General features: G+C 39.7%; 1 protein-coding gene across 1 annotated transcript; it reads right to left on the bottom strand.

Annotated features, from left to right (window-relative positions):
* Positions 1-2190: 2190 nt before the first annotated feature.
* On the bottom strand, positions 2191-7898 carry mex3a (mex-3 RNA binding family member A). Its single transcript, XM_027014328.2, has 2 exons — positions 7454-7898; positions 2191-3573 (listed from the first exon to the last, which is right to left on the bottom strand). The coding sequence occupies exons 1-2, from the start codon at positions 7881-7883 to the stop codon at positions 2441-2443; spliced, it is 1563 nt and encodes a 520-aa protein (XP_026870129.1). The 5' UTR covers positions 7884-7898; the 3' UTR covers positions 2191-2440.
* Between the last annotated feature and the right edge of the window lie 17175 nt (positions 7899-25073).

Below are 25073 nucleotides of genomic sequence, written 5' to 3'. Positions count from 1 at the left end.
TGGTAGGCAGTGGGTGTGTAATTTGATTCAGCTTGAACAGAGGCTAAATGGGGCGTTTCCCCCGCTCTCTTGTCAATTACAATTGTGTGATTTCATTTCGGAGTTCAAGGTCGCAGTCCCATTGGCTGCCTGTGGCTGTTGGCTAGCGGGGCTGTCTCGAGGGGGTAGCAGCAGGATGTCCCACACATGACAGAAACTCTGTGGAAACTTTGATCGACTTGCATTCCCCCTCATGCATGGCAGATCTGTAGAATATTGGGAGATACTCAAATTTAAGCATGTGAGAGAAAGCATTTGAAAATGCTTACCACAACCAAACATGCTATGTGGGTTTTTTGTTTGGTTGGGGTTTTATTTGTATTTTTATTTTTTATTTTATGTTTGGTCAGACCAATGAAACACTCACCTTGAAAGGGAACAAACTTTGAACATTTATGGCAAGTGGCTTAAGACTAAAACTAGCATAATAACTGTTTGGTGTTTTGCTCAGAAAGCCTTCCTCCATTTGGGCTCTCTCTTTGAAATAAAATCTGCACTTGGATTTTTTTTCCTTTGTCAGGACAAAGGAGGCCCCTTTCCCCAATGGGAATACTAAGGCTCAGAGGAGCAGGAGAGCAAGCCGAGGAGGGAGACTAAGAGAGACGGAGGGAGGATGGGGGGGGGGGGGGGGCCCCAGCTGCACCTAGTCAAGCTCTTCTGTAAGGGAGTTGGTGGGGTCGGGAGGAGTGGGGGGGGGGGGGGGCGAAGCACCACCACAGCGTCAATTGCGAACCGGACCTTACCCGTTTACTCCACAACGCCATCCTCATGCACCCCCCAAGCCAGTTGCTTGCACCTGGTCTGTGTCATATGACATTATTAATTATCAGCTCCTCATTGGACAAGGCCACGTTGAAGCGCTCCGGGAACCATCGCACCACTGCGACAAAACAATATGCTGTGTGGGAAGGGCTTGTGTAGTCGAGCAGTTGTAGTCATTACAGCCTAGGCAGGGACGGTTGAGCACTGAGTGGGACAAGGGCACTCCCAAAGAAAAGAAGCCGGGTCAGATCTGGAGCACAATATGAAACACCTGCTCCTGAACTGCTTCAATAAAGACAGACAGGCAGCAGGCACTTTGCAACTCAAATGCCAAGCAGCAGGGACTGGAGGAGCTACGCATAGTACTATAGCTCAGAATCTCTCTCTCTCTCTCTCTCTCTCTTTTGTCCATGGTCTATTCAAGTTCGGATTACAGACCACCCTCCCATCATTTTCCTTCAAACTATGTTTTGTTGTTTTTTTGATCCAGTGCCATTTTTGATCTGCTTTCCATGTGTCCATGATAACTGCTCAGTGAGAAGTTAAATATATTGATGTAACTGTATTGAGAGCAGTGACTATCTTAAAGATAAAACTTTGAATGACATTAATTTGGGGAAAACACCTCTTTCATTATTTTTAACTGTATGAGCTCCAAAAGGTTTAAGCTGATTAATTTACTGACCAACACTGAAAACTATTTTGGTTTGGTTTTGAAATATAAGAGGTGTAAACCAAGATATTTCTTCCCCAATTACCTTACACAGTCTGCCCTTTCGAAAAACAAGTTATTTTAACACATGCCCCCCTTGCTACCTACTCAAAACTGGTATAAAAGCAAACAAACAGAATTCCCATTTTAGTCAGTTATTGATTGGTAATTGACACATGAATAGGTTAAGTGTACCAGATTGCAATCTACGTAAGATGCTTGAGTGCACGTTGTCATGTGCCTTGATTCAGGATTGTGTTCATTTAGAATCTGTTCCAAATTTAAATGCACATCTTCACAGAGACAGAAATAAAAGAAATACATAAAATTGGCTTTTTTGTGCCATCTGCAATAGAGAGTTGACAATCAAGCTATCAATTTTAAGGTGCAATGATAGTTTAAGATTCAGTCAATATCTGTGTTTAAAAAGCATATTTGCCCATATTTGCAAAAAATGCTGGGATGCAAAACTATATTCTTTCCAATCTTACAAATTAATGATAATAGTTATAATAATGGTAATAAATTTCCAAAGTAAAACAAAAGTGTAAAACATTCACATTATTTTATCTGTTTCTACCCACAATGCAAATCATGTGGAAAAACAGCAGCAGTAAAAAAACCAAAATTAAATAAACAAAAAAGACAATACTAAGAGATAATTTTTCCCCATTTTAACAAAACATTTATAAAATATATATGTATATATGTGTATATATAAAAGAAAAATCTGAAAATACTTCTTATTCCTTTTAGTAAAGCAAGCAGTGTCTTCTAAAATATCTGCTCGTTTTGATTTTTTCTTGTTTTTTTGAAAAAAGCAAGGTGTACACGGGGCAAATACTGACAAAACAAACACTAAAACAACAAAGGAAAACCAAAATTAATTAAAAAAAAACAAAAAACACACTCACAAAAAAAGAACTCTTAAGAGAAGATTCGGATAGCCTGTGTAACAAGGGTGTGGCAAACAGGGCATTCAGGATGGTTTAGCTCACAGATTCGGATGGCACACTCCATGCAGAAGAGGTTGTGGCCACAGGGGACCAGAGCGGCTGTCACCTTGCTCTCAAAGCAGGTCATGCAGTCCCGGACTGCAGCAGGTGGAGAGTCCGGCACTGGGAGGCGGCCAGCGAACGGTGCCGAGGCAGAAGTGGGCTCGCTGTGGGCGCGTCGTGCCTGGGCGTGGGGGGACCCGATGCCCGTGGACCCACCGCCGGTTCCGCAGGGTTCCGGAAGGCCAGGCGACGGCCTGCTCAGAGGCAGAGGTAGGCCCCCAAAACTCTTGGAGCGCTGCTGGACATAGTAGGCCACCTGTTTGGGGTAGTCGGGGTCACCCCAGCCCTGGGAGCCCTCAGAACCGAAATAAGAGCATGGCTTGTCCCCGCTATTGGGGAAATCACCCTTACTGTAAATCCCACTGCTTCCACCACCGCCCCCTCCTCCACCTCCACCCCCACCCCCACTGCCTCCAACCATGGCGTCAGAAAAATTCTGGCGATAGCTGCTGGTGAGTGGCTTGCGCTGGCCCCCCTGTAGCCCCCACACCTGCTGCAGGCGAGACTCCAGACCCCCGTTGCCACTCTCTGGGCCCAGGCAGTCATTCTCATTGTTGTGGTCATGTAGCCCACCTGTGCGGAAGGCGATGTGAGCCTCGATCTCCTCACGTGCCCGCTCAGCATTCCCCGGGGAGCCTGTGATCTCGAAGACAGGGTCCCGGTCCCGGCTTGGCGTGACAATGTATGTGCAGGTCTGCTGCTGGATGCGCTTGATGGTGGAGCCTTTGGGGCCCACCACAAGGCCCACGACCCGGTAGGGCACCCGGACCTGAATGGTGGTCTGGCCTGGCAGCAGAGTCGGTGGTGAACCATTGAAGGAGACCCCCAATTTGTTCCTGGAGGCCCGCAGCATGGAGAAGTGCTCAGCTGCGGAGATGATCTCACGCCGAGCCAACGCCACGTCTTCCTTGCGGCCAGTGATGAGGAAGACGGGCTCTTCACCCCGGACTGGGGTCTTGATATAGGTGTTGGTCTTCGCCCGTAAGGCTTTGATTTTGCAACCTGTGGAGTGGAAAGGGGGACCATGAGTGATGCTGAAATGCCGGGATCTCATCAGGTGTACTTTTCTTTGTGCGAACAGCCTTTTATTTATTTTTAAACATATCAAAGGACCACATCATATCCTCATTTCTTACTTCTCATCACAAAGTGAAACTACAGTGTGACTAGCAGTGTAGCATTGGCTTGCTCTTATGTTTGATAGAACAAACAAATGACACCTCATTTAGGAAGGAAAAGGTTTTTACCCTTTTGTTCCAGATAGTATAGAAGTTCACTGGAATATTAAATCGTCACACCTGAATCTGATATGGATCACATTATAATCTGAACGCATTCTTACATGCAAAGCACACATTCCCTTTTTTCCTTGTTCTGATTATGCTTTAATTGTCAGGTGTAATTTACACTCTACTGTTAATAAGTGATCTAATAAAGTACAGTTCAGGATAAAATGTTTTAGGATTAAAACTAAAACAATGAAAATGTTCTGCACCTGTAAATCAGTGTAAATTAGACCTGTAATTATATGCTCTTATAACGTTACGATGTGTCTCTTGAGGATGATTGCATCATATTCACTAAATGATAACCTGTGATGTCATGCTATAACTCTATTCAGTAAAAACGGTGCAAATCTGAGGTTCAAAATGTAGTCAGTGAGGTTTCCAGGAGAGAAATGTAATTTTTACGGTGAGTTACACTATATGAAAAAATTGCATTACTATACAGGTCCAGTATCACAATACTGATATACAGTAATGTATTGTTACAACCCTAGTTTAAATAGATGTTTGACGTTCACATTAGATTTTTTACATAAGTTTTTTCATGGATAAAATCTATAATTCTGAGGTCTTCAAACCTTGGAATAGATACAAATGTATGAATTATAATTATTCAAGGAAATAATACATGATGTCAAATTGACCATTTGTAAACTCATGTATTCACACTTCTCCAACCCAGCAAATCCTGTAAAACTATAGGTTAGCTTTGTTACACTGTCTACCGGCCCTACCAAGTAATTTTATTTGATAAAATACTAATCTTTAACATAAAATGTCCTTTGTTATAAAACTTTATGACATCATGTATAACCTTTTTGTTCTGACTTTTGAATAAATAACAGACCCTTCAATATAATACTAATTTTAATGCAATGAAATGGTTAATAATTAAAAAGTAAAAAATAATTATCATCAAATTTCTAACTCATTTATTCGCTATTATAAAGAACCCTTTAAAAGTGGTTTCTTATACCAGTGTGACTTAATAAATACCTAACATTTTCTTAACCTAGAAAAATTATTTAAGTATTGTCTAGGATATAAATAATTTTCATATGTGCACTCTTTAAATGTTATTGATTATGCCAATAGGAGGAAGGTCACCTGAGGACAAAGAAAGAAACACATGTAAAAATGCTGAAATTACAAACAATGGATCTCAGGAACAAATTAAATATTAGATCATCCTTGACATCCTTGACATCCTACATTCATTGATGTAAAGAAATGTAAAAGAATAAGCTGCAGTATCGTGGGCGAGAATCATTTTGGGCGGTTCACATGCGGCATGGAGGCGTTTATTGAGGCGTTTAACTGGCCGTTCTGCTGGCCTTGGGTCCTGCTCTCTATCCAGGTAACGAAATCTCAGCTCACTGTGCACCACAGCGGCTCGATAGGTGAAAACAAACAAACAAAAACAAAAATAAACAAAGAAAGAAAAAAAAAACCTGCGTAGAGCATCTAGCAGGGACAGCAGGGAGTGCATGCTCTTCTTGCATTGCCGAAGAGGCCCCCCTCATGCTGCAAGACTACAGCCCCATAGCAGACTTGGCAGCTGCTGCAGGTGAATAAAGCATGCTTACTACGACCATTCAGGCTGAGCACCTTCCAGATTCGAGCATACGGTCCAGCCTAATGCCTGATGATGGTCCCGACATGAATGACAGCCCTTGTGCGTTGTGCTGTGGATGATAATGGTGACGCTTATTTTTGATAGCTACCTCAGATGTCATCAACAAGTAAAATGTTTTCAGTGTTTATGTGAGCAGTGACACGCACAGAAAGTGAAATCTGGGCAATCTGAATTAATGGAAACAAAAAACAATTTATAGTTCTTATGTGCAAAAATACCCCAAAAAAGGTACAGCACTCGCACAGCAGGCAGCAATGTTCTGAATTTAATAACCACCTTCTTCAATATTTACAAATTAATGCATAAATACAAACGTGTGTCATCATTTCCTGCCAAGACAAATACTGTCTCCCAAGCAGAGGATGTAGCTGCACTTGAAATGACTAATAAAGCACCGAATGAAAAGCAGCTCTTCCAAAACCCTCCTAATCAGCACTTTTCAGTCAAAGCAAAGCCCTCTGGTGCACTGGTCTTAACCCACGGCACTCCCCCCCCCCCCCCCCCCAACACCCCCCCCATTAAAATTCAAGGACACACTTCGCAGGAACAAGCAAGAGCTACATAGAAAAATGCAAGTGTTTCATGGTGGGTGCATATCCACAGGAACAGAACAATCAAAGGCTTTCTTGAGGGGCAAGAGTTTTATGCATTGTTTGTGTACAAATGTGTGTGAAAGTGTTAGTAAAAGGACCGTCCTCTGTTGCTGCTCCTTGGAACCTCCCCTGACCCCATGCTGGTGAGCGTGTGGATAGAAGAAAGCTCCGAGGATGCTGTATTGGTTGCCTGGGCGTGACTCTTCTACAGTGAGCAACGACTGAGCTCACACAGCTACTCTTCTCAGCACATCTCCACATGCTGAACAAAGCCTGACAACAACCACTTTCATAGGCGTGCATTAATAAACTAGCAATTTTGCAGAAAGTGAGCGCTTTGTGTCAAGACAACGCAGATCACTGTAAATCATTATCAAGCCAGCAGCAGTCTCTCACTTGAACTTGTGTGTTGGACAACAATAGGCCATAACGTCATTCGGCAGCAAGAGCACGTTATGCTTTCTTTCGCCTGTATAGGTTTTTACACCCCACTCAATCGCAGAAACCATTAGTTTAACATATCGCTGAGTCATGTTTTAATATTTTTTTTTATGTCATGAGCCGTTTTCCATAGTAATATAGCTTCTGCTTCCAACATCACCTGGCACTTTCACGCCTTTGTTTGACAGCTGCGTGATCGAGAATCTACAACAAGTCTTTGAACGATCCTAAAAGTGCTTCTGTGAACTCTACATCCACTTTCAAGAACCCAAACACAAGCAGGAAACAAAGTTATTTAGTAACCTATTGAATACTTGCTGTTATCCAAACCAGATAATGAGACGAACTGCAACTACGCGCTGCATTAAATTTTGAAAGAAACTGTGTAGTCAGCTAGAAGGAAACAAACATTTTCCGTGACCAAACGCATATTCCCAGTTTTAATGCGTAAACACTTACTAAGATATATCACAAAGTTACCCGCCGTAAGCCTATATTCTTGGGCTAGTTTTTTTTTTCTTTCTTTCAAATCAGTCACCCGCGCTCAGACGACAAAGGAAGCGAGTGCTTCCAGTGCCTGAAGTGCGCGTCTGCATGCTGACATTGATGGCGTGGATCTAGAATAATGCGACCATGAGGTAAGGCTTACACTGCTGCTTTTGTTCTTTGCCTTAAAGGTAATCACGCTGCACCAACGCTGGAAATCCTGTGGTACATGTTTTGGGGAGGGTACTGTGACTATTACATTTTCTGAATGACTACAGTGTGGTTGTATGTCGGCTAAATAACAAAACTGGACCACCACTCCCTTTTCATTGTCAGTGAAACCAGACGTTGCTTTGAAGACACCGCGGCAACATGCAGAGACACTTGGTAATTCTAAGTTTAACACAAGTTCGAACAATGTAGACCATCGATGCCTTTACCTTGCCTGCCCACTATTTCCGCCACATGTTCAGAGCTTGGCACGGGGACGCACTCGGTGATGTTGCTGCCCCGTCCTTTCGTTTCAGCTGAGGTGCTTTCGTACAGGGCACATAACTTGCTCTTCCCTTGTAAGATACCAGTGTCTCCTCCGCCGCCTCCTCCCCCGACGCTGTTCGCGTGGCCGTGATGGTTGTTGTTATTGTTACTCCGGTCCTGAACTCCAGTGGCAGGAGCCCCACTGCCGTCCTCGCCTTCCCCGAGACCCAACAGAGAGAGCTGGCCCAGTGCGACTCTAAGGGCACGGGAGTCGTCTTCCTCCTCGTCGGGTGGCGCCAGGAGACTCTCGGTACCGAAGCCGGAGCCGGCCAGATCCCCGCCGTAGCCCCCATTTTTGTCCATGATCCCTGCTAGAACCAGCAGGCTAGGCATGGCTAACAAAGAGTATGAGACAAAGACACGGGAAAGAGACTGTAGGAACAGCACCCTTGCCGCCTCCCCGCCCCCTCCTCCTGCCTATTCCCCCTTTGCGGTAGTCCCTCCCACAGACCAGCCCCTTTCCCTCAGCCTGCTCGTTCCAATACTTTTGTGCACAAGGCAAACGGGACACAAGGCTGTCTGCGCCGAGAGGGGCAAGGCAGTTTATGGCTCCACCCCGTCTGGTTCACATCGTACCCTCCTTGCGGAGACAAATCGGGCCGCCTTCTCGTTAGACCACTACGTCTGTTTCTCATTCTAGTGGCATTCCGTTACCCATTCTCGAGTTGCAAACCTTAACGCTTATGAATATTGCCAAGACGGGCACAGCCGGACTAACACAGCCTTTGTTAAAGAAAAAATATTTCGCATAATAGTTCGCGCATTTTTCGTCGCGGGAAAAAGCTTGCAGGCTTCAAATAACCGTTTTTTTTTTCTGTTGCATGCGCGCGTGCTATGTAATTAACTTAAAAAACAACAACAACCAAACAAACAAACCAAAAAAATATTTGAATGCCAGAAAATGCCTCCCTTCAAAATAACGATGAAGCACAGCACAGATAGTGTCGATGGAGCGCACGTGCAACTCATCGCTCAGCCATTTTATGAATCCGTGGGATTCGAATCTGGGGCAGAACTGCGCCTCGTGCGCCCCGAAATTTAAATAGTTAAGCTGATATGATTTTGGGGGTCCGCCCACCTTACATGCTGTCGGGGTTGCGGCGGGTCACCGTGACGGTTTGACTAGCGTTGCTTTACGGAGTGTTGCATAGGCTACTGGGAGTTGGTCTCCGGAGGGAGTTGTCAGACAGACGTTGCAGAACCTGCGCCGCAGCACCGACTCGTTTTTTTTTTTGTTTTTTTTAAAAAAAAAAAAAAAAAAAAAAAAAAACAACAGCGCACCGATCTAGTGAGCAGGCACTTGTGGCATCGCGAAGAGTCTCCAACACGGACAATGACATGCCCACGCCTGGCGGCAGTTAAATCATTTTATAACAACAACAGCAGTCTTCACTTTCTGCTCGAATATAGCATAACATCCATTCAGTTTATACTGACTTGAATAAGAAAGAGAACAATAGGAAGTTTACTCTCTCGGGATTTCTAATGTGCATTCATTATCAAGTGCTCATTATTGAACGTACTGTCTGGAAATAAGTGGGCGGATTCACTTCTATCCAGGGTTATACAAAATTAGGCTACATCATCCAGTAAATCAAGGAGTTTGTGGCAGTGGGTGTATCAGGTGCTATATTTGCACAAAATAGGTGCTACTCAGCAAGCTGGGGTGTGTTATGTTTGAAGTGGAAGGGGAAGTCTGGTTTGTTTGGAGAGCTTTATTAGTTTATTTATCCGAAACCATTACAGAAAACTAGAAGGAGGATTGTGATGAAAGCAGTGGCTGGAGTCAGGGAATGAGGTGAGATTACGGTGGACGTCTTTTAGGTGTTCTGGATCGTGGCCAGTGTCTAAGTGACAGACAGAATGTCCAAAAGGTCATCTGCTTGCACTAATGGTGTCCAGTGGGAACCCAAGGCCAAAATCAATATCAACTATGGATCACAGATGTCTCCCTCTCCCTCTCGCTCTGTCTGTGGGCCTGGGTCTTTTGTCTCCTCTTTTTTTTTTTTTTTTTTTTTTTTTTTACATTTGATCTGTTTTTATCTGTTTGTTTTTTGTGAATCAAATCACGATTCATAAGAGGTTAATGGCCAGTTACTGTCACTTAGAAAACCTCAGAAGTGGTGTTTGTTATGTTCTGCATGATTACGTCACAGGTCATTAATCCATAAAGCGCTTTATAAAAAATCACAGCCAGCATTCCGTGTTCATATGCAGCAATGACCTAATATGACATCATCTACTAGAGAGTGAGTCTGAATACATCAGCCATGTGATGGGAAGTCATGTGATAAGAACAGCCAATTTTCTGGTGACTTATTGCTTACATATAAATTTCGTTCCGTAATAATAATATTAATATTTTTTAAATAATATTGATATTTGTGTTATTATTATCATTATTATTATTATTATTATTATTATTATTATTATTATTATGACAAATATGCACATGTTCTAAGAGAAGTTTTAGTGACTGACTTGTCTTCTGCCTTCTGAGTCATTCACCGGTCATGGCAGGTTTTTGCCATTGCCTGTGCGAAAATATTTAGCAGCCATAAACATCCCATGCAAATGTGCTTAACTGCAACCTCTATATTGAATAATTTGTATAGGTGTTACTAAGTTTTTATTGATACACAATTCTTCCACTGTATGGCACTAAATGTATTTTAAAGTAAATTTTACTCATGCCCGGTTGTTTCCACCTTTGTCGTTGCATGCACAATGTTAAAAATTGATTACAGAGTTAATTCTGGCATTTGTGTCTAAAGTCTCCTGCTGATATCTCTCAACACAAAGAAAAACGAAGTGCAGTAAATTGTCAATAAAGCAGACTGTCCTGTGGTGGAGAAAGCAGAATAAGTCAGTCATAGACATAGCCAAAACATAAAGGGTACTGGGCTCATTGTTAAAAAGCAAGAACACACCAGTGAGCTTATCAACAGCAAAAGACCTTTCTGACCACAATAGTGGATGAAAAAACTCTTCTCCGGTGTCCCACAAGGCTCAGTGCTTCGGCCTTTCCTATTTTCCCTCTATAACCGCTCTTTGTGAGGTCATATCCTCAATAATGTCTCATACCACTTTTTTGCTGATGATACTCAGCTGATTTTCTCCTTTCCACTTGCTGACACTCAGGTTTCTGCTAGTATCTTGGCATGACTAGCAACCGTCTCTTTATGGATGGCAGCTCATCACTTGATGCTAAGTCTTAGCAAGACTGAGCTGCTATATGTCGCTGGAGATGTCTTCCAAGTCAAAACCTTGGGATCTCAATAGAGAACTCTTGGATCACTCCACCTGACAAGGCCATGATGTGCTTCTGAATAAGCAGCTTCTCTCCTCATATTGCCACCTTGACCTGGTCATAAAGATTCCTCCTTTACTACATCAGGATTATCTGGCCATTTCTCTCCACAGATGCCATTCAGGTTCTTGTTCAGGCTCTTGTCATCTCAAGTTTGGAGTATTGCAACTTACTTCTGGCAGGCTTTCCCCTCTGGGCCATCAGACCTCTACAACTCATCCAGAATGCAGCTGTACAGCTTCTTTTTAACCTCATGAATTTCTCCCATGTCACCCCCTTGATGTATTCCCTCCTCTGGCTCCGTATAGTGGGTCGCATCAGATTTAAAATACTAACACTTGCCTTCAAAGCCAAAACTGGACCAGCTCCCATTTATCTAAAAGCACTGATTGTACCTTGTTCTGTAACACACTGCCTTCGAGCTTCTAGTACTCCTTGACTTGAACCACCATCCTGCATTACAGTCTGCATTAAGACTCTTCTCTGTCCTGGCATCCAGGTGGCGGAATTAACTTCCGCTGGCTGTCTTCAAACGAAGACTGAAGACACATTCTCACAGCACCACCAATAACTTAAATATGCAATTATAAATAAATTAATTAAAACAAACATTTACTATCACCTTTCCCACTCCCAAGCACACTCAACGTTGCAGACATAGATATTTAAAAGAACTTGAAGAGAAGACTAAACAAGCCTCAGAGGGTTTACCACAACATGCAAACCATGTCTGTTCTTCAGGCCTCAAAAACAGAAAGTCCAGGTTACATCTGCATAAAAAATAGTCAAGTTCTGGGATGAAACCTTACTTAAAAATAAGATAAAGATTCACCTGTATTGGAGTGATGGAGAGAGGAACATGTAGAGAAAAAAGTACCTGCTTAACATCTTCCACAACATCTCATCTGAAACAAGAATATGAGCTGGTATGGCTGCCAGTGGAACTTTCCATTTACTCCCAGTGACTACCAGTATTGTGACTCGTGACAGAAGCAGCAATATGAATTCTGACATCTTAATGCTCAAGTGGCTCAAGACTCACTGGGCAGTGTTTCAGGTCACAGGGAGACAATAACATGAAACATACTGGTAAAGCTTTCATTGATGTTTTATGGCCAAAAAATGTAAATGTATATGACTGGACAAGTCATTCACCTGATAAGAACCCTGCTGAGTATACATTTCACTTACTGAAGACAACACTAATGGCACAAAGCCCTTCAAACAAGCAGGAACTAATATGGACTGCATTACAAACCTGACCAAAGACGACACCCAATGTCTCATGATATCTGTAAGTTGCAGATTGCATTGTCATTGATTGCAGAGGATTTGCAACCAACCAGATATGATAATTATTTTTATTATGTCAATTTGCCAAATTACTTTTGGCCTCTTGAAATAGCTTCTGTAGGATGGGAAGTTGTGCATAAAAATGCCTGTTCACACGTGCACAAAAAGGTCTATGATTTCTACACTCATCGTCGATTTAAAAAGAAAAAAAAAAAAACTTCATCCAGTAGGCACACCCTGTAGATGCACAATTAGAGGCTCATCAGGAGCCATGTCCAATTTCTGTTATTTTCTTGTGTTTCAGAAATGATCAGTTCTGGACAGCAGGACCCGTCCTAGCTGTATGTCTTTGGTTGGTGGACTGCTTCTAGCCACTGTGCTGAGAAAGATTCATAATCCCTATAATACATGATCAGCCAAGGTTCTGTGCTCAGAAACTGAGTTGGGAAGAGGTGTTGCTGACAAACTGCGCGTGGCACCAGGTAAGCTGCAGTCTGTTATTGTACTTTTATAAGGTGTACCTAATAACGTGGACAGCGAGTGCAAGTACAAGGAAAGCAATTCTAATAGCGGACAAGGGGGTTACGTTTCCCTCAGTATAGATGTAAACATCTTGAAATTTAATCTTATAGTCTGTACTTTACCATCATGGTCACTGTTTCATACTAAAGCCTATTCACTGCCATGTAGAAAACACAATTAACAAAAACTATCAGTGTTCAATTACAACCTGCACTGTATGTTCATTTTGAATGAATGTCAGAATTTCACATGAATGAGGTCACTACCACAGATACATAAGGTAATGCCTTGAGTGGAAACACTCTGCTCTCAACTGGGAGTATGAGTCAGGTGGGTATGACCTCATTGCTTTCTCTTAGGTATTAGGTCATTCTCTCTCTCTCTTTCTCTCTCTCTCACACTTTCCTTGTCTTTATCAGAGATGCTTAGCAAATAACACACTATAGTGTTCCAGATTTTGACTGTCATGTTACAATTACTTAGTGTATGATTTAACTGAATTAGACTTCTTGATGTCACTCTTTATAAACAAATAAACTGAAATTAACGTGTTTGCATAACGATGATAGAGCAAAGAAATGTAGTGAGTTTGAATGGCTGCTGCTTTATAAAAATGGTATAACAAACAATTGCTGTCAAGTTGAAAACTGGCATTAATTGATCAAGCATATGAGCATAAGAGTACTCATGTAAGATAAGGCCCCCTTGTTCATATAACTGTTCAGTAATCTATTAAAATGGAAAAGGCAAAAACTGATACAAAATCACCACTCATCATTCTACGAAGCTGACTAGACACGGCCATTGCCTTTATGAAAATATGCATCATTTATTTAACAATGTTCAAGCCGTACAGCAATACTGCAGTGAGAATAATATGGATTTTATATGGGGAGAACTCCACAATTAGTAGAGCTTAGTCCAATTATGAAAAAGGAAACGGTATAATTATTCCACTGGGGGCGCTATTATCCATAATCTCACTTCACAACATGTCCTGTATGAAACTTAAATCATGTATTAAGTGTATTCAAATGAAAAAACAATGGAACGTCCAATTGAGACTTGAACAAAGTGTTGCCCTCTATTAATTTAATCAAATAAAATCTAAAATTAATCTTCCGTGAGTGCCAGGAAAGTGTAAAGTCATAAGGTATAAATGGGTGATTCCCCCAATTATAGTGATCATTCATTTTCCATGTTAATCAAGACTCCCTATAAGTGTAGGGAATTTAAAACCTGAGCATCATTCATTATTCCCTTTTCTTGTCCATCATCACAAGCCTTCATTATTGAATTTCCCTGGACCCAAGTGGAAAAAAACACACCTCATTTGGTTGCTTGTTTATATGGCTATATATTTATATGGCATGTCTATGCTTTCAATTGATACTGAGCAGAGTGTGTTATGGTTTGATCCATCAGCTGGAAAAAACATCTGAGCATGACTACCTTTTGTACTCCATAGCTCATTCTGTGTAAAACAGTGCAAGACAGGACTATGTAAGGACTGGCACTGACCATTTGCAACTTGAAGACTGACCTCAATAATGGGCCACTAATGGAGCTCCTAAGAGACCCATGGCAAATTTCTTCCTAGCAAGTAGTATATGGTCTTTTGCTGTGATCCAAGCCTCAACTCTGCATTTCTTCTCATCTAATTTTAGTGGGAGAGTCTTTTTTTTTCAGCCTGATCCAACTGAAAACATACTCTAGTAAAATGTTCTTGATTGCCTGTGTATGAAATTACTTCCAAAAGGGAATTTTAAAACTTTCAAAAATATTGTTTTAGAACACCCCCTACAAGTAGGTTTTCTTTAGTATCTCAGCTAATGAGTGTTCACCAACTGATGGAAAAGCATCCTAGGTGGTTACTCCTTTAAGATAGTTGATTAAATGTCAAGAGTTTAAAAAGCTGTTATCAAGGCGAAAATCTAAAATATATAATTTTTGTCATTGCATATTTTAATGTCATTTAATGGCTTTATGAAAAAATAAAAATAAAGAAAAAGTAGGTGTGTCCAAACCTTTGATTGATAATGTACTTGTGTCCCACAGTGATATGATGTTTTCCACATAAGGGCTTTGTTGACGTGGTAATTCACGTTCACAAAGAAACAAAAGGCAAAATTTTAAACACAAAACAAGTGAACAAATCACCCTCTGGTGGATTAAATTGGTATTACACATGTGAATTCATGCTATTGATCGCCTGTACATAGCTCTGCCAAAGGGGAAAACACCATAACGTTTGTTTTTAATTTGTCAATTACTGATTAGTCTTTGAAGTGAATTGAACTTGCCCTTGTTATGTAGTGCCATAAACCTATAACCTAATTATTTATTATATAAAATCTTTATGAAAAGTGATTTTAATGATTTGGTTGCAAATCATGTATGTAGAAAATGTCCATTGGCATCGCATGTTACAAAATCACACTTCCCATATATAATGAATTACTTCGCACTATGTGTGAATTGTTCAAAGACGAGAAGAGAGCCTCGCCGTTCGCTGACAGAGTCCCGAAAAATATCTAGCACGCTAAATATCTGAACCTTTCAGCGATTCTAAATGCTATAGTGTGAAAAGTGTTGCGACCAGCAGGGTAACACATTCTCCTTGTCATTTCTCTCGTTTTCGTGTAGCTTGGAGACGAGACAGACTCGTCAGATGGTGAAAGTGTGATCTTGTAGTGTGTGATCTTGTAGTGTGTGATCTCAAGTCTGCAAACCACAACGACTTCAGGAGTCCCGATTACAAGACAGCACGTTGTGTAGTGTGAACAGTACAGTAATCTGACGACTTTCAAAGTTGTGTGTCCGTACTAGTTCTTTCAGTCTGTCGCTTGAGTAAAGACTATCGTCCCCGTCTCATATGATACATTTTCCCTTCTAAGACCGCTTCTCAAAATAACAAACATTTCAAATAAAAGTCATTGAACGTTTAATAAGGAGTTAGCTAAACTATTCCTGAGTATCGCTGTGACGTGAAATCTTTACTATAAAGATTTACTACATGTAACTGTAACGTAAATTGTTATATGGAAGGTGACCAGTGCTACTGTAGTATCTAGGAAAGAAAAAAAAAAACTTAATAAATCAGGTCTGGAAATCTCATCAGGCATCTTATTGGTAGTCAATCGACAGCATGAGTAGGTTTCTTCTTGACTGCGTTGCTTTGAATATATATTTTCACCTGAATGGCTGATGAAAAGATTAATGATTCCACTTTTTTAATTTATCTACTGCCTATTGATACATATTTAATCTTGTGCATCTTACACTTTTGCTTGAGTCGTTTACAAGTACTTTAAAAATAAGAACAATTCTGCTTAACTATCATCTACTTAAATCTAATATTTTCATAAAACATCATCAAAGATGTCTGCACCCATGGTATTTATCAAAGTTCCCCCTGCTGACCCATGACAGGACAAACATGGTTCTGTGGAGGAAATACAAAGAGCTTAAAATAGTTTATTTTTAATTTTTTCATTATGGAGTTTATTCTAATGGTCTAGAGTGACCATTAAGAACTCTTGAATCAAGCCACTGTCATCACTGAGTGAGAGCTTAACCAGCTAATACATAATACATGAGCAGTCATTAAACCCTTCATTTCAAAGTCAATGTTTCTTTTTTCATTTTATATGATATGATTTTAGTATAATGTTTTCTGCCACGTGAAGATCCACTCATACAAATATGTAGAAATAAAATAGCAACCTGAATGGCTCATCTACAACTCTGTTCAGTCTAATATACTTCACACAAACGTGCCAAGAAAAGAGTTACATGGAGTTACAGTGGTAACTCTTTGGTAAGACAAGAAATAACCATACTCCTATCATTCTGAAATGTAGCACATGCTTCTGCATGCTGTAGTATGTATGTTACTAACTGCGAAACGTTTAGGGTTTCCAGGACTGCTCACCTACATTTGTCTTTCTAGCTAACTATTATGCTTGTTTAAGCCTCATGTCCAATATTCCTCACTTCAGAAACCTTGATGGGCCATACGCATGTGAAAATATCACTTTTATCTCATCACATCACACAACCTTTCCTCTTGTCTCTATCAGAAAATGGCTGTATGTTAACTAAACATGACCTTTACTGACTTTGAAGGTGTGTGCCATATGAGCTCATCATGCACTTTTTTTCTGACATAATTCTAGAGCAATTCTAGAGCACATACAGAGAGAACATATTGCAGTATCACTTACTGGTGGGTGAAAACCCTCTTTATAATGCCAACTGTATGAGGGAGAGTTTCCATATTACCTGCTTTTTTTGTGTGCAATAGTGTATTGACAACCTGGGTTCAGCAAATGACCTACTTGTGTGGATATAACCATTCAATACAATTGTGTTCAATATAATAATAATAATTCACAATCACGGAATCACCTTGCTTCTCTTTAATCGCCCTTAGTTTAGTATCATCCTCCTCTATGCATAATTTCCCTTCTGGTTGTTCTACAACCCCCTTGTCTTTCTCGTGTACCAGGTATATGCCTGTTTTTAATATTGCACCAGCTGAAGCCATTATCTTAACAAGATGTGTTTGTAAACAAGAACATATACAAGACAGTAGACACAAGATTATTAATTATGGGGATAATCATTATTGCACTTTGATACCATTCTCCAAACCAAGATTCAAACCAGCCCAAAAGATCCCCTGGGGCGAATAATTCTGTGCCAACGTACTTTGTATCTTTCTCATGTGCCCAATTATGTCTGTCAGATTTCTTTCATCTGGCATGTAAGTACAGCAAGTGTCATTAATCATGACGCAAACCTCATGAAAAAGTACTCATCTATATCCCTCTTCAGCTGCAAATCAGGTAGATTGCTACATTTTGAACTGCTGAATGTTGATCTCTAAACTCCATTTTCTTGGTTTTCCAAATGTACCATTAGCCATAGTGAATAAAGCCAACTGGTGTGGTATAACCATCAAATAGAAGCAGCATACTTATTGTCTAATGGAGCTCTGGGCTTATAAAGCGAAAAAAGAAAAAAGAACATAAACATAAACAAGAATCTAAACATGGTACCAAGCTAAATTACTGAGCTGCTTTTGGTTCTGTCTTAGCTTTATACTAAATTGTCTTTTGGATTGTTTTTCTAATACTGTATCATCATCATCAGTAACTGATGTTTCTAAGCAGAACTAATACACTTCTCTCTCAACCTGTTTTAGGCTTTTAAAAAATTACAGCTTCATTCACAATATCTTACAGCTGTGGATACATTTCATGCCCTGTGTAAAGAACTGAAACAGCAAAGGATACTAATGTTCAGTGAGCCTTAATGAAACCAGACAACTCAGAGAGGAAACAGGGAAACAAAAGAAATGAACTAGACTAGCAGGACAAGGAATACAGGCCATAAGAACTAAAGGCACAACCAGCACATGAAGGTATTGTTTGGACTACACCACCTCCTGCCATGGAGAGACTGGAATATAGGGCATAGCATCGATGAGCCTGAAACAAGAAACAGGTGTCATTATTCAGGAGAGGTGGAGCACCGAGGATTTGCCAGAGCAATGGGACCTGCGATAGACTGCATACGCTCAGAAATTATTATAGCATTTATTATAGCTTATAAACATTTATTGTAACATTAATTATAACTTATACAAAATATTATAGCATGTCTTATAAAAAATTATTATAGCTTTTATTGTAGCTTATAAAAATGTATTATAGGATTTATTTATAGCTTATAAAAATGATTGTCATCTGTTTCACTTTGCAGTGTTTGAGTGACAGACAATATGTTCAGTTGCTTTATCCATGTTAGGGGACTTAATTAGGAGTGGTAGAGTAAATAATAAATAGAAAACAAAATGAAAAATAAGCTTCTATTTTATTTATTTATACACTTTAATTTAGTGTCAATGTTAGTGTCAGCATTAGTGTCCGCAAATTAGTAATTTCCTCTATAAATTCTACCTACAATTCTAACTCCATTTGGTGACTAGAAAAAGCATGTTGTAATACTTTAATAATTAAAACAGAATATATTAAAACCACGAATACTTGTGGACCCTAAATTGTTTTTTATTGCCAATTGTTGTTATGAAGTTAGGAAAGATAAAGAAAAGTAACTGTTCCATACTCTTGAATTTTTAGAAGCCCATGGAATATATATTTTGTGATTTAAACATCTATTATTTTAACATAAACTGGCTTCAAATCCTATAACTTCAGAAGCACTTTGCTTCCTCAGATGTTAAAGGACCTCCTCTGAAATGTCTATTTTTATATTTCATTGCTGCCATAGCAACAACTGGCAGTAACAATATGTCATTAATGGCATTTCCATTAGCATTAAAATGCCTTGCCACTGGAAATGACAAATCCTTGATTCTGATGGTCCAAAGGGGTTCACCAAAAACAATTAGCAAGCCTTTTCTTGGTTTCCCCAATGTCGAGCTTGCACAAAATGCAATAGATAACTCTCGCAGTAATATATGAGGAAAAATGGGAGATAACAGCTAATCCTTTTGTACTAGCTATTTTAGTGGACATGTAAATAGCTATTTTATGGACATGTAAATAAAATTACATGAAGCACATCTAGACCGCTTACAGGCTACAGTACCACAGTCATTACCCGAATGGTCATTTATCACACTCTTGATGAGCATGTCTTTGATGTTTTTTTCTTGTCTGTAGGAGATTAATGGATTTAGTGGTATTATCTAGCAATATATAGTTTTTCAGATGTGTCATGAATATAATTTATTCTGTGCTCCTGATAATTATACCCAAAGGTAGTATTAACAATGAGAACACATAATGATGCGCTACAGAACCCTGAGGGACACTATAATAAATGTACCAGTTCATGTAATTTTGAAACATTGCTACAGAAAGTATCAGTATGTATCAGATTAATTTAGGACACATCTAGAGAGACCTATTCAGAATGTGTACTATGGTGTAAATGCTTATTTTATTCTTAGCATGTGTAATACACAAAAAGTGCATTATCTGTAATATTTAATTATTTATATCAGTGGTGACTATTTATTTTTCTTAGTTATCTTAGATAAATAATAAAAATTAAAAAGCCAATTTTTATTGTTAATCAATTTTAAAAAGTCTAACCCTAACCCTATTGTCCAAAGATTTTAGTTTCCATTGTGGTTTGTTCTTACATGCCAACATATTTACAGGTGGTGACATGAAAGGTGTCAGGTGGTAGAGCATGAAAAAACTTGATTTACAAAACCAACCATAGATAAGCATTGATGGAAAAGATATGACTGAAACTAAAACCATGCTATATTATAGCAAATCATTATCAACAAACATCAGATGCCACCTAGAAGTTGTGACAGCCCGAGTGCCGCAGGGCAAGGAGCAGGATCCAACTCTCTCAACGTAGACAAACATTTATTTGGATGAGATGAAATATGGAAATTAAACACGGTCAATCAATGGCACTCACAAATAAACAAAGCGGTGAACAATGGGATACAGCCAATGCACAGGTACAGACCTGTGAACACGAACATACACGTGAACACTAGCATGACCATGAGCAACGACCAACAAAACGCTACAAAACACAGGGGGTTATATGCATACATAAACGATACACATAACAAGGCGCAGGTGTTACCAATGCTAGTGTTAACAAGAGGAACAAACAAGAAGTAGTCACAGCGAAAACAATCAACTAGCACGATTCCCACAGCACATGGCGGCCCATACCACATGATTTGTGAATAGGGGAGCGTTCAGTTAAAGGAGTGCAGTACAGTACCAGAGTAGACTAAAGTGTAAACAAATGTGTATTAGAAAGAAAGTATACATAGATAAAATATTTAGGAAAAATACAAGAGAAAATACTCTCCTACATATAAGGTGCAACAAGCATCAAATAATAGACCTATTTAATATTTGTACTTTATTACAGATGGACACTAGGGATAACTTCCTGAAAATATACATAGAACAAGGAGAGTATATTATTATTATAACGGTGGTTATGATTGTTTTATTCATGCTGTGTGAAAATATCCAAATCACTTTTCAGGTTTTACTTACTTATTATTCTCCAAACATCTACTGCCTTATTCAGTAAGCAACACGTTATATCCTCTACCTCTGACCCATTCTCTTCACTCTTCTCTCCTCTCTCCTTAGTATTTTTCCAACTTGCCAGCCCTTTTATAATTCCTAATATTTTCAGTAAAAATATTTTTACTCATTGTACATTAAAAAAGTAAGCTGCCTTACTTACTTACAAAAGGTAGCTGCCTAAAGGTCTAAAACAGGCCTCTCGCCATGCAGATAAAGTACAAAACATAAAAGACAAAGCATATACTAATTTAAGGCTATAAACATGACCTTTTTGTTTTGCCCCTGATTCAACAGCCCCTAATCATGTAGATCCCCCCAATTGTGGTCCTGACCCAGCCCTGGGGTCTGCCCTCAAAGCTTCATTCTGCCCTCAAAGCTTCAGTTGATGGATTTCACCCATCACCATGGTTTGATGAGCAGCACATTCTGCCATGATCTGGGATGCAACAGTAAAGGCTGTTTTTCAGTGTCTCCCTGGTTTTGAGGTGACCCAGAGGTTGGCAGCCTGATCCCTGCACCAAGTTAAGTGATGATAATGCCCATAGCCCAGACATCCAAGCATTTGTCTCAAACGTTGTTTTGCCAGATCTCAGGGGCAGATCTAGGCTTCCCCAGATGAGGGCAGAGGTTATAAAATCAACAAAGAATTTTGCGAGGCCCATATCACTGATCACAGCAGAATGGGTTTGGTGCTCCACCTAAAATAGAATGAAAAGGAACAGTGCAAAAATTAATTATGATCTCTCTCTGTCTCTGTGAGTTTCAGTAACCCCATGACACTTTTACCATGATGTTCTCTGGTTGGAGGTCCTGGTGAACAATGTCTTTGCTTTAGAGATGTTACATCTTTAGAGATCTTTCTCAAGATCCTCTCCAAAGATAATCTCTAGTGGAATGTAAATTCCAGAGGAATGTGCCATTTCCAGCCATGGATGCCCAAGGAGCTTAACCACATTGCTGTGATGTACTTTGCTGCAGTTTGAATGTTAGTGCAATCTCTGTCGAGCTGTTGGTGATGTAGACTGTAGCCTTTTTAAACTGCAGCCCAAGTACCCCATACTTTTGCTTATATGATTTTCCAAAGCTGCCTTTTCCCCATGTCTTTAGAAAGTCCTCCATCTAGGCTTAAAAGACAAAGTGTGAATTTTACGGTTAATCTGAAAGCTTTTTTATTAATTCTCCCTATAATTAGCAGGAATGTACCTGAAGTACATTAACAAAGGTGCACAATGTGCTGAAATGCTCGAAATAACAAGTAACAAGTAAATAACAAGTCTCTTCCATAAAACACCATTTTTTCATCCAAACGTTATAGAGGTCTTTCAAAGTTGTGCTGTCTATGTCATCATATTCTAATACATTCAGTCTTCAAGAGAGAGCTCTTCTGTGAACCTCAAAAGGGGGTGTGGTCTAGCAATGGATGGTATAATGAAAGCAGTCAGTGAAACCTGAACCTAAGTTTGTATTGACTCTTGTTTCTCTGGTAAAGGAATGATGAGGTTATTTACGTGCAAAACGAGTGGGTTGTCATGTCATGTTCAGTCTTGACAACTGGCTTATATTTTCATCCATGTTGTTACATTTATTTAGTAGGTTACAAAGTGCCTCCTGGGCATCGTAAGATTAAATGGCTTCATCAAAGTAACAGACAAAATGTTACTCACTAGCGTGATGGTTTCACTGGGAAGTCAGATTTATTTCCATCCTATTAATTTTTTCTCTTTTTTAAGTGTTTGTTTTTTTCACGACAAGATTAAATACAATGTTCACCATTTAACGTGTCTCTTTGGCATGATTAGTCCCTCCCATCTTCCGTGTTCCGTGTTTTCCCTGTGTTGTGTTTCTGCAATCCGTTCCATAGTTTCGTTTTCTCCGCCCCTCATTTAATTTTCAACACCTGTCCCTCGTTTAGTTGATTGTATTTAAACCCTAACTTGCGCCTTTAGTTTTGCTGTTCATTGTGGTTGTTTGTTGGCTCCGTGTGCGCGCGCGCGCGCATGTGTTTTTAAAGCATGGGGGTTGTTCAGTTTGTACTCTGTGCATTTGTGTTTCTTATCCAGGAGTTTTCCTAGCGTCTTTTGTTATAGCCTGCTTCCCGTTTACCTTCGTGTGTTTTTGTTTGTTAATCTTGTATCCCCGTACTCTCCGCGTTGGTAATTTGAGCCTGGACCGTTATACCGACTCTGATACAAGAGACTTGTGCTGCTTTGTACAATTAACATGCACTTTTACCAATATATATATAGTAGTGGGAGATATTTTTAAAAATGCGGAAAACCATTAGAAATGCAGAAGACAATGAAATTGACATTCTGTGAAATGTTTGGATTTTCGCATGCAATCTTAATCATGATTAAAAGTGAATATAATTACACACAGATACAAGAGTTTCAAAAGCCAGTCTAACAGCATGAAACAGCTACTTGACATGCATGCTCAACTGCACATGGCTACGTAAGATGCGAAACTACAAACTATACAAACGTGAATGAAAACGTGGCTACAAACTATACAAATGTGAATCCCCCTGCACGCGGCGGGCCGTACCACGTGACTCGGAGCATTTCGTGACATCCTTGATGGGAACTGGGTAGACTACTATAACCACATCACAGGTCATTTGGTGGAAGGATGCCTCATGGCTTTTTTTGTGTCTGATTTTCTAACTTTACAAAACTGTTAAAAATATAAAAGTCATAAGTAAAGCTTTACCAATCAGATTGGAGTCAGTAATAAGCACAGATCAAACTGGTTTCATCAAAAGGAGACATTCCTCAGAAAATACATGCAGACTATTTCACATAATTCACAAATATAATAGCGAAGCCTCACCAAATAAATCACCATATATAATTACATCTCTTGATGCTGAAAAGGCGTTTCATAGCGTAGCATGGTCCTTTCTATTCACCTCTCTTAAACACTTTGAATTCGGCCTATATTTCATCAACTGGATAAACATTGTATTCAACTCAATCTCTGCCTCTGTCTCAACAAATAGACACATATCGAGATCCTTTCAACTACAAAAAAGATGTCGACTTGTTGTTTTTCTTTTCATTGAACCCTTGGCTGCTTCCATTAGACAGTGTGATAAAATCTCAGGTATGGAGTCAAATTCATACCACCTTAAAATCAGTTTATGTGCAGATGAAGTTTTACTATATATTACTAATCCTTTGCTGTCCATTCCATCAGTCCATTATTTAATATAGAAATATAGCAAATTGTCTGGCTATTCTATTAATTGGTCAAAATCGGAGTTTCAAAACTATTAAAAATTTGAAATGTTATAAATGCAACACAATAAGTTCTACCTTGAATGCTTGGTAGAGTTCAAACAAAATTCTTAATTGCAGCTATTCTCCCTCTAAGCAGACTACTTCATGGAACATTCCCATGTTTTTAATAAATAACAAACCTTTTATATTTTCTACATAGAGACAGAGGTATAGCCTGGCATTATCTGGTGACTTGTTCATGACCTTTGACAACATAAAAAAAAAATTTAAAAAAAGAAAAACATATTACATAACTGTCATTTTCTGTGATGTAGGCGGCACAGAGGAAGCAAGAAGCGATGTCGAGCTGATATGCTCTTTATTCTCCATGACAATCAAACAAACACAAAAGAAGTCGAGATCAATCTCCTGAATCTGAGTCGCGTTGCACTGACGGGCACCCGTGGTCTCGTCCGCTCATGCAGTGTTTTCCCTCAGAACCTGTAGGAGTTTATATAGGGAGGTAAAGAATGCGGAGCAGGTGTCTCCCATTAAAAGACAGGCGACTGAGAGTGGGGCAGGTAAGTGGTAGTGTCCGTGTCCCTCCTGGTAGGGGACCGGCCTACCATGACATTTTCAATATATTTCAACTCAGAGATATTCTAAAGAAAATAGTCAATAGCAGAGACCATGCTCCCCCCTCTCTACATAAAACTACACTTACTTAAACCTGTTATCACAAATATATATACTCATAGCATCAAATGATCACTCTATCTCACTCCCAGTTGAAAAATGGACCTCAGGTTTAAAAGAAATATGTAATCTTAACTGGCAAATGATATGCTACAACATCTCTATGACCAGGAATTCAAATCTCCAGCTAATACAATACAGAACACTGCACAGAACCTACACACATCCGCTAAACTACACCGTATGGGGTTTATCTTCAGAACCTCCATCACATGCTCTAATCTACACCATAGTCATGTATTCCCACATTGGCCAGCTTTAACAAACAATTACTATCATGCTTTCTTGACATGTTCCCCTGTCCAGCAGTTTT

This window comes from Electrophorus electricus, chromosome 5 (genome assembly GCF_013358815.1).
Source record: "Electrophorus electricus isolate fEleEle1 chromosome 5, fEleEle1.pri, whole genome shotgun sequence".
Classification (NCBI taxonomy): Eukaryota; Metazoa; Chordata; class Actinopteri; order Gymnotiformes; family Gymnotidae; genus Electrophorus; species Electrophorus electricus.
Note: the sequence above shows the minus strand (reverse complement) of the source record. Positions and strands in the feature narration are given on the sequence as shown.